The sequence below is a fragment of the Littorina saxatilis genome, linkage group LG8, assembly GCF_037325665.1.
Source record: "Littorina saxatilis isolate snail1 linkage group LG8, US_GU_Lsax_2.0, whole genome shotgun sequence".
In the NCBI taxonomy this organism is placed as follows: domain Eukaryota; kingdom Metazoa; phylum Mollusca; class Gastropoda; order Littorinimorpha; family Littorinidae; genus Littorina; species Littorina saxatilis.
Window position 1 is genome coordinate 2,543,995 of NC_090252.1, and position 10,735 is coordinate 2,554,729.

The 10,735-nt window shown below is 44.6% G+C and overlaps 1 protein-coding gene across 1 annotated transcript; it reads right to left on the reverse strand.

Moving 5' to 3' along the window:
* Positions 1-1,804: 1,804 nt before the first annotated feature.
* LOC138974449 (uncharacterized) lies at positions 1,805-9,314 on the reverse strand. Its single transcript, XM_070347165.1, has 4 exons — positions 9,169-9,314; positions 4,607-6,919; positions 4,062-4,243; positions 1,805-2,385 (listed from the first exon to the last, which is right to left on the reverse strand). The coding sequence occupies exons 1-4, from the start codon at positions 9,312-9,314 to the stop codon at positions 1,805-1,807; spliced, it is 3,222 nt and encodes a 1,073-aa protein (XP_070203266.1).
* Between the last annotated feature and the right edge of the window lie 1,421 nt (positions 9,315-10,735).

A 10,735-nucleotide genomic window follows, 5' to 3' on the forward strand; every position in this document is an offset into this window, starting at 1 on the left:
GCCCATAATCGATGTCAAACGCACCATAAGACCATATAATGATGATATGTCACCATGCGCGGACCATAATACATGCATTACAGCTTGTTCTAGCCTCTGAAAAAGTGAGGATGTCAACAAAGCCGCGGTGTTAGCTCCCTTGCATCAACGTTACATGTGTTGCCAAATCTATAAATAGGACGATCCAGATCAAAATGAAAATTAACATATCTCAACATTGAAGGGGTCCTAGACCACAATATTTTGCAGGGAACTTAATTTAGCATGTCTCCAGCTGTTGGTAAAGCAATTAGCGTGTATAGTCATCGAGTACATATGCCTTTAAAAACTAATGAGTGAGTTTGGTCATTAAAAATCGGAAACTTGTAATTAAAATTATATTTTTATTAAACGAACCAAAACCAATTTCATCTTATTCTTCGTCATTTTCTGATTCCAAAAACATATACATATCTTATATTTGGATTAAAAACAAGCTCTGAAAATTAGTTTTAGGGACTGGGTGGCCGAGTGGTAACGCACTTGCACTCGGAATCGAGAGGTTGCGTGTTCAGGCCTGGGTCAGGCCGCAATTTTCTCCCCCCTTTCCTAACCTAGGTGGTGGGTTCAAGTGCTAGTCTTTCGGATGAGACGAAAAACCGAGGTCCCTTCGTGTACACTACATTGGGGTGTGCACGTTAAAGATCCCACGATTGACAAAAGGGTCTTTCCTGGCAAAATTGAAAAGGCATAGCTAAAAATGTCCACCAAATACCCGTGTGACTTGGAATAAAGGCCGTGAAAGGTGAATGCTCGCCCTAATAGGCTTGAGGTTTGCTGGCCGATGTGAATGCGTGATATATTGTGTAAAAAATTCCATCTCACACGGCAGAAATTAATATGTAAATCGCCGTGAGCTCTTGTGAGAAACGGCGATTAATAAATGTCCATTATTATTATTATTATTATTAAAAATATAAAAATTATGATCAAAATAAAATTTCCGAAATCGTTTTAAAAACTATTTCATCCTATTCCTTGTCGGTTCCTGATTCCAAAAACATATAGATATGATATGTTTGGATTAAAAACACGCTCAGAAAGTTAAAACGAAGAGAGGTACAGTAAAGCGAGCTATGAAGCACAGCGCAATCGCTACCGCGCCAAACAGGCTCGACACTTTCACTGCCTTTTGCACTAGCGGCGGACTACGTTCAGTTTCATTCTGTGAGTTCCACAGCTTGACTAAATGTAGTAATTTCGCCTTACGCGACTTGTTGAATAATTGCAAAAGCACCCATGGTACTATTGGTAGAAGTAAAAGTTACTGGACACAATATGTACATTAAAAACAGTGAACTGTAAATGTATTAAAAATTGATAAAACAATTAAAAAACAAACTAATGCTGCTGGCTCTGAGACTTAAACAGTCAAAGTCTACGACATCAACTTTACTACACAAACGTTGTTAGTATGTACTCACTCCTTTACACACACACACACACACACACACACACACACAGCATGACAGACAGACAGACAGACACAAACACACTTGTTGTGTACATGTACCTGTACAAGGAGATAAACACAAGAAATGTCAAAGTCTACTTGTAAAAGCAGAGCACGGCCCACATGCTAATTGGAGCGATTCATTTTGATCTTTTACTATTTGTTTAGTATATATATATATTGTTTTGTACATTTGGGCTGCTTTCTCACTGGGAAAAAAGCGAGCTGCAATACAGCATGGCTCCACCTGATTTACCCCCCTTTCCGTACATGGCTCCACCTGATTACCCCCCTTTCTGTACATGGCTCCACCTAATTTACCCCCCTTTCCGTACATGCATACATGTAGGTAATCATGTTTCTCTGTGACCTTGGGATCCCATGGGTCTCCAGACACCGCGAAGAGTCTGGTAGGTAATCATGTTTCTCTGTGACCTTGGGATTCCATGGGTCTCCAGACACCGTGAAGAGTCCTGTGACCTTGGGATCCCATGGGTCTCCAGACACCGTGAAGAGTCCAGTGACCTTGGAATCCCATGGGTCTCCAGACACCGTGAAGAGTCCTGTGACCTTGGGATCCCATGGGTCTCCAGACACCGTGAAGAGTCCTGCGACCTTGGAATCCCATGGGTCTCCAGACACCGTGAAGAGTCCTGTGACCTTGGGATCCCATGGGTCTCCAGACACCGTGAAGAGTCCTGTGACCTTGGAATCCCATGGGTCTCCAGACACCGTGAAGAGTCCTGTGACCTTGGGATCCCATGGGTCTCCAGACACCGTGAAGAGTCCTGTGACCTTGGGATCCCATGGGTCTCCAGACACCGTGAAGAGTCCTGTGACCTTGGGATCCCATGGGTCTCCAGACACCGTGAAGAGTCTGCACAGAGTTGACTCTGGTACATTGTAAATAAATTCCTTGTCAAATATCATTATGATTATATGGAGGTTGAACTTACGCCGGTAGTGACAACTGGCTTTAACTTAAGTTGACTAAGCTATTTCTCAATCAATCAATCAATCACTATGAGGCTTATATCGCGCGTATTCCGTGGGTACAGTTCTAAGCGCAGGGATTTTTATTTTTTTTTAAATTTTTTTTATGCAATTTATATCGCGCACATATTTAAGGCGCAGGCATTTCTCTGCCATACTGTCTACTTAGCGGCCTGGTCCTTGTGATGCTTTCTCACAAAGTAGTAGAGAGCCTTCATGTTCATGTAAAACGTCCTTTACAATCCCTGCACTGGAGTACGGCCTTTCCCCTATATGTGTGGCTGTGCCTTGTGATGCTTTCTCACGTGGTAGTTGAGAGCCTTCTTGTCTGTGAAACGTCCTTTACAATCCCTGCACTGGAATACGGCCTTTTCCCTATGTGTGTGGCTGTGCCTTGTGATGCTTTCTCACGTGGTAGTTGAGAGCCTTCTTGTCTGTGAAACGTCCTTTACAATCCCTGCACTGGAGTACGGCCTTTTCCCTATGTGAGTGGCTGTGCCTTGTGATGCTTTCTCACGTGGTAGTTGAGAGCCTTCTTGTCTGTGAAACGTCCTTTACAATCCCTGCACTGGAGTACGGCCTTTTCCCTATGTGAGTGGCTGTGCCTTGTGATGCTTTCTCACGTGGTAGTTGAGAGCCTTCTTGTCTGTGAAACGTCCTTTACAATCCCTGCACTGGAGTACGGCCTTTCCTGCATGGGTGTGACTGTGCTTTCTTAAGTAGTCTGACCGTGCAAACTTTGCATCACATTTGTCACATGCATACGGCTTCTCATCAGTATGCTCATTCCTCCGGTGAACTGCAAGACTGGATGTCCGTGCAAAGCTTGTGCCACAATCTTGACAACTGTAGGGCTTCTCACCGGTGTGTGTGTACATGTGTGTCACTAAGAGAGCTTTTCCAATGAAGCGTTTCCCGCATTGAGAGCACCCATAAGGTAAATCTTGTTTAGGCTTGTGTCTCAATGCATGAATCCAGAGACTATTACTGGATGTGAAGGATGCAGGGCACTGGGGACACTGATACGTTTGTTTCACCAAAGGACGGTGAATCCTCTTATGCCTCAGTAAATTATGTTTGGAAGTTACAGTTGCTCCACACGTGTCACATTTAAAAGGTCTTTGACTTGAATGCAGATTCAAGTGCCCTTCTAACAAACTGGGGGTTACAAAACGTTTGCCACAGACTTCACACTGGTACTTTTTCTCTTTTGGTCGAACAAGTCCCTGATGCCATTTTAAATGCACGTTCAAACCATCACGTGTATAAAATGTCTTTGGACACTGATCGCACCGGTGAGATCTCTCAGCAGCGTGACTCTTTCGGTGGTTTCTCAGAGATTTCCAACCCATGTATTCTCTGTCACACACGTTACACAAATAACGCATGAGCCCCTTTTTTTTCGCTTCCATTTCGTGTTCGTGCGTTCGTGTATGACTTCTGATTTGACACAGCGAGGTGTGCAGTGAGTTGCACTCAGTACACCGACCTACAATCTTGGTGTCCTGGTGCGTTGCAAGGTCACTTCCCTTGGTCATGCACAGCAAACATGTTGGGCACATTTTTCTACATTTACGACACTTTGTGTTCTCAGTCACATCTCTTTTTGCACCGTCAATGTTCTCTTCTGCTTCACAGCTCACTCCACACTGCTCACACCTGGCTCCGTGTCTGGAAGTCATGGTCTCTTCCCCTGCTGCATGCTGTGAGTCTTCCTGCTCGCTGGTGTAGAAACCAGTGATTTGCAGGTGACGTTTTCTGTGCTCAAAAAATGATATGTTAACTTCTTTGTATGTTTTAGAGCAAAAGTTACATAAATACCGAACCCGGCAACCTTTTGTTTTGGGATCTTCCTTGGCGTGACGTTGTTTGTGCTTCGTGATGTCACACAATGAGGTCAGCATGGCTCTACACTGGGTGCAAAGGGCCTGCGTGGAGATGTGGTGATAGGCGGCCTCTTTACTTCTAAGCGAAACACAACATTTGGGGCATTTTTTGAAATATGAGTCACTCGCAGCTGGCTCGTTCCCTTTCGCTTGATGAGATGGTGATCCTTTTGCTTTTTGCTTGCGCGGTCGGGGTTTGGAAGGTTTGGTAGGCAGTACTGTTGGTGATTTGCACTTTCCAGCCCTTTCATCTGTTGCCTGGCAACCTTGGCTGCTTGCTGTTGCCTGAGGTTCACACTCCAAGGGATCTTGTGCCGCAATCTGGAGAGACGGCAGGGGAGATTGGCTCTCTCCCTCGTTGACTGGCTGCTGCTGCTCTGTGTCATCAATCTCTTCAAGAGAAGTTGGTGTGACTGTATCATACAAATACTGAACAGGTTGCTGTTCTTCTGTATGCAACCCTTTCTGTACAGTAGACTTCATCGTCTCAATAGCTGACTCCTGCCCTCTCTTACCCTTCTTGCTGAGAGGAGCTGACAGGAGTGTTTTTGTGCGTTGAATATGTTGGTGAACTTCAGTACTCGTGACTTCATTCAGAGCGGACGACATCATCTCTATAACTGGCGCCTGCCCGCTGGTACCACTCTCTCTCAGAGGACTCGTGACTTCATTCAGAGCGGACGACATCATCTCTATAACTGGCGCCTGCCCGCTGGTACCACTCTCTCTCAGAGGACTCGTGACTTCATTCAGAGCGGACGACACCCTCTCTATAACTGGCGCCTGTCCGCTGGTACCACTCTCTCTCAGAGGACTCGACACGACTGAACTGTTCCCAACATGTTGTTCTCGGTCAGTGTCAGTCACATGGGGAGCTGCCATGTCTGCTTTCTTCTCAAGATGCTGCTGGGCTGATTTATGGTGAGCTTGGAACGCATCAGTCTGTCCTGTGTGGGAGAGAGCCAGTTGATCTTGTTCACACTGTGAGGTATCTGGCCTGCATGCTAAAAGCGATTGCTGTGGGGATTGTTCGTCTTCTGTTGATTGCATGTCTGTGTCCGTGTCCACATCACTGTGACCAGTCCCCCAGCTACTGGACGAAGACTCACTGTCACAGTCTGCATAACTGACAGGGGCCCCCCTCTGACTCCTCCCCCTCTGACTCCGCCCCCTGCGGTGAGATACATCAAACCCGTTGCTTTTGGAATGTTCCAGATTTGCGTCTTGTTCTGCGTGAGATACTTCAACTCCGCTGCCTTCAGTTGGTGTCAGATTTGCGTCTTGTTCTGTGTGAGATACTTCAACTCCGCTGCCTTCCGTTGGTGTCAGATTTGCGTCTTGTTCTGCGTGAGATACTTCAACTCCACTGCCTTCAGTTGATGTCAGATTTGCGTCTTGTTCTGCGTGAGATACTTCAACTCCGCTGCCTTCAGTTGGTGTCAGATTTGCGTCTTGTTCTGCGTGAGATACTTCAACTCCGCTGCCTTCAGTTGGTGTCAGATTTTCGTCTTGTTCTGCGTGAGATACTTCAACTCCGCTGCCTTCTGATAATTTCAGATTCGTGTCTTGCTCTGTGTGTTCTTGGCTCGATGACAATGTGTTCTCTGCAATACTTGATTCAGTGCGGTGTATGCTGAATGTCAGTGAGCTATCTTGTCTCCTGTCTTTCCATGTACTGGTACTGGTACTGGTACTGGTAGAGCTACTGTTTGTTGTTGTCGGACCTTTGCTCTGTTTTAAAGCTTCATTTTGCTTTAAGTAAGACTTTGAATCAGACAGTCTATCTGCATTTCCAGTTGGTGTCTGTGGCACAGAAATTTCCTCTGACTCTGGTTCTATTATGTCTGAGAACAGTGCAGCTTGCAGCGTGCCTTCCAATGCCCAGTTCTCCTTCTTATCTTCAGAAGCTGGTTCCTGCCTCACAATTTCACATTTGGTATCTTGTCCCATGTGGGTGTCAAAACTATTGCTCTGGTTTTGTTCAGCCTTCGCAATAAACTCAAATTCCGTCTTTACACACAAGCAAACAGTGTCCTGACCGACATCAGAGGACATCCTGCTTTGGCTGTCTCCCAGCACTGCACTGTGCATGTCTACATGTGATTTTGTGACAGGTGCAGCCTCCTGACCAAGGAGCGTATTGTGTTTCCTTCCCAGAGAGCCTGCTTGTGGCGTGATGCTTGCAGTGCCATTGGCATCAAGGAGGGAATCGCATCTCTTTAGTCTGACTTGCAGAGTCCTACGACCAACACTGTCGCTTGTTCTCTTGCTCTTCTTGGCCTCAGGGCCCGAGGGTGCTAGCATCAACCCTGATCTTGTTCTAGCTACTGACACGTTGTTGTCTCTGTTATGTTGTGTTCCTGACCCCCTGACTGGGAGTGGATTGTTGTCTCTGTTATGTTGTGTTCCTGACTCCCGGACTGGGAGTGGATTGTTCTCACTGTCTGCTGACGGCCCAAGTGGCTGGTGACTGTGGCAGTGGGTGCACACCCGGGGTAATGACGCACTGCAGCGCAGACACACGTCTTCACACCCTGGGCCCCGGTACCTGACAGTGAAAAAGTACAGACAACATTTATGACACCAGCTGAGCCTCAACAGGCCAACACTTCACAAAAAAGTTCAGGAAAATTTATATCTTCTTCTTCTTTGGCGTTTCAGATATTTATATTTATATCTAAAAAAAAAAAAATAATTCAATGCTTCGATTTTCCTGACTGACCCTATTTTATCCTCTCCATCCACTCATACACTTTTTTAACCCCCCACTTTAAAAGAACAATTATTCTTCTCTGAAATCCACAGGACATAAGTTGCACAATTTCAGGCCAATACAAGGCATATGTGCTGGAGTAAATAATGTACAAACTAGTACAATAACAAGCTAATGCTCTACATGACTCCTCTTCGTCATGTTTCATTACACTTATTTATTACTGTGGAACCCCCCCCACACACACACCCCCCCCCCACCCACTTATCCCCCCCCCCCACACATCCCCCCCACACACATCCACCCACACATCCCTCTTTTAAGACCACCTCATGGGAGTAAAAAAAAAAAAAAAACGTACCCAAGCTACCATCCGAAAATTGTTTTGGCCTTGTCTTCGAGGGGGTGGGGGGGGGGGGGGGTGGGGCAGTGTTATTTTATACGCATACAACCAAACAGAGTGGGGCAGTGTTATTTTATACGCATACAACCAAACAGCACAACATCCTGTGGCTTTACAAATTAAATCAAATTATCTGCCCGCTAGCTAAACACATTTTATGCCAGTTCTCAGAATGTGTTGAACACTTTTTTTTTTTTACAAGAGCATAAGGTTTTGGGATTTAATTGTTTGGTTTTTTTCCCACAGAAAAAACAACAACTAAACACTACAAAACATCAATCTGAGGAAAAAGTAAATGTGAAAATTGCTGAGGAAAAACCACTGTTGAAAAATAATCCATTATTATTCCACTGAAAACAAATTTGTCTGCAGTATGTTCTCTTTTGTGCAGAAAAAACAACACCGCTTTGGCATCATTCAATGATGATTCAACAAGGGTAACGCATCATTCAATGATATGATTCAACAAGGGTAACGCATCATTCAATGATATGATTCAACAAGGGTAACGCATCATTCAATGATATGATTCAACAAGGGTAACGCATCATTCAATGATATGATTCAACAAGGGTAACGCATCATTCAATGATATGATTCAACAAGGGTAACGCATCATTCAATAATATGATTCAACAAGGGTAACGCATCATTCAATAATATGATTCAACAAGGGTAACGCAGAAGAAGAAAAAAGAAGTGCAGTGAAAAACAGAGACTGATCAATATATATTATATATAAAGAGTAACTGCAGCAAAACCATTCAGCAGGATACGGCTGTGGAACCCCCTTTAAAGACAAGACCAGACCTGTTTACCCCTAAAACATTGCATGTGTATTTTCTGGGAGCAAAATGAGGCAAATGTGTAGTTTTGTAATTGAATGTGTAGAATTTCTCGTCGACCTATCACAACAACAAGAACAATGATTGCTACTTTTTACCACATGTATTGATTGACTGACGGAAAAATGGGAATTGCAGACAGTGCAATGAGCATGATGTTTTCCTTTCCGCGAAGACAAGGCACGGGTAGTCCTGATGATATTTTGGCAGAAAGACTTGGTTCGGCGCATTGCTCGTCTTTTTCTTTTTGGTCGGTGGCCTTTCGGAGTCATTTTCTTCACAGTTCTCATCTTCACTTTCGTGTGCTCTGCGTTCAGCCATTGTGTCGAAACGCCCGCATGGTTTGGCAGTAACGCTTTCAGTTGTGCCCGGCATTTGCTTGGAGAAGCCTATTCGGCATTAACAAGCTACAACGCAACGCCCGTGGGCGCTTTACGCACTGCACGCAGCATACGACTGCTGGCCGAAAACATGGATTGGAAAATGGATCGGTCAAGGGAGATGAAGAAAATTACGGATTGTGATATGCGTAGCCGAAACAATACCGTTTGCATGCAGGGACGGGGCGGTGTGAGAGCACAACGGGACAAGGAACAGGTGTAAAGACGAAAAGAAAAAAAGAAATTTTTTTTTTTTTTTTTTTTTTTAATTACCGTTTGCGTAGAAAACGACAGACTTGCGTAGTTGCGTAGTATATCATTCAATTTCGTAGTTTACTACGCTCAATGTGTAGTGTAAACAGGTCTGCAAGACACAAGTGTGGTGTAGGACCAGGACTCAGTAGGAGGAGGAGGTGGGGGGACTGGCTCGACTGCACTTAATGAAGCGTCACTCACAGAGACAGAAGGAGCCGGGCAACATCAGTGTCGGTGGCGAGACGCTCGGCTCTGCGGATGGAGTTCCACTGCCTGCTGGCTGCTGGGTCCAGCTTGAGACACTTGTTGTCTGACCGCAGTCTCTCCGCTCCTCCCCCTCCGTTCATCTTGACTGGCTGTGCGTTATATAACAAGAAAAGCAAATGCTTATACAGTGGAAACCCCCTTCAAAGCCCCCCCCCCCCCCCCCCTATTTAAGACTCCCCCCCTTTTAAGACCATGCTTTTTTGCAGATTTTCTGTTCATCATGTCTGCAAATTTAGCTGATGGGGTCTGTGTCGACCAAAAGAGTGGGATTCCCTGTAGGTTGATTTCCTGAAGGGTTAGGGCTAACCCTGTATGTATACAGGGAATACCGCATAGTGTAGTTCCTGTAGCGTTTCGCTGATATCGCTGAAAGCCGCGTGATGCTTAGCGACTTTCTGTCTTTTTTTTTAAATTTCTTAGCAATTCGACGAGTATGGTTTGCAAGTTTTATTGAAAAACTCCACCCTGTAAGATTCCCCCTACAGGAAATCCACCTACAGGGAATCCCACTCTTTTGGTCGACATAAACCCCATCACTTGATCAGCAGACTGCATGATGGTATGGAAAAGTGTATTCCTAAGGTAAAGAAAACACATAAAAAAAATATGAAACCTAAGTGGTTGGATAATAAAGCCATGAGGCAGATAAAGAAAAAGCATAGCGCTTAAGTTATAAGAGATATTTATGTTCAAAGTCCGGACATGACTACCTAAGATACATTAAGATAAGAAATACTTGTACAAAAGACCTGAAAAAATCCCGTAAGGAATACGAAAAACAGATTGCAAAAGAAGGGAAGATAAACCCTAAGATGTTTTGGAAGTACGTCCAGGAGAGAATGAAGACTTCTACAGGTATAAGCACTTTGAAAAAGGTGGATGGTTCCTTTGTGGTTGACGATATGGGTAAGGCAGAAACCTTAAATGAGTATTTTTCTAGCGTTTTTACACGCGAGGACGTGTCAGACATCCCGACTATGACGGAAGGCTGCTATTCAGATGGGGCATCCTTATCTGAGATGAGAGTGACACCCTTAGCAGTTAAAAAGAAACTGAAAGAGTTGGATGAAAATAAAGCCCAAGGGCCTGATCTAATCCCATCAAAGGTACTTAAGGAGTTGTGTGATGAACTATCTATCCCATTATGCTTGCTGTTCAACAAATCTTTGGAATCTGGAAATATACCAGGTGATTGGAAAACAGCGGAGGTAACCGCTATTTTCAAAAAGGGTACTAAGTCAGAACCAGGTAACTACAGACCAGTAAGCTTAACCTGTGTAACATGCAAGGTATTGGAGTCTCTTGTTCGGGATTCTATAGTGTCTTACCTCACAGACAATAATTTATATGCTGACTGTCAGCATGGTTTTAGAAAAAGACGTTCTTGTGTCACTCAACTCATAGAGGTCATGGAAGACCTCACAAAATTTGTTGATGAAGGTGAAGCCATAGATATTATTTACTGTGACTTTAAGAAGGCTTTCGATACTGTGCCGCATGA

Excerpts from the sequence above, each read along its gene's own strand:
- LOC138974449 (XM_070347165.1), bottom strand. The coding sequence starts at position 9,314 with ATGAACGGAGGGGGAGGAGCGGAGAGACTGCGGTCAGACAACAAGTGT. Across the intron at positions 6,920-9,168 it reads GCCCGGCTCCTTCTGTCTCT|GTACCGGGGCCCAGGGTGTG; the intron begins GTGAGTGACGCT and ends TTTCACTGTCAG. Across the intron at positions 4,244-4,606 it reads ACAGATGAAAGGGCTGGAAA|AAAACGTCACCTGCAAATCA; the intron begins GTGCAAATCACC and ends TTTTGAGCACAG.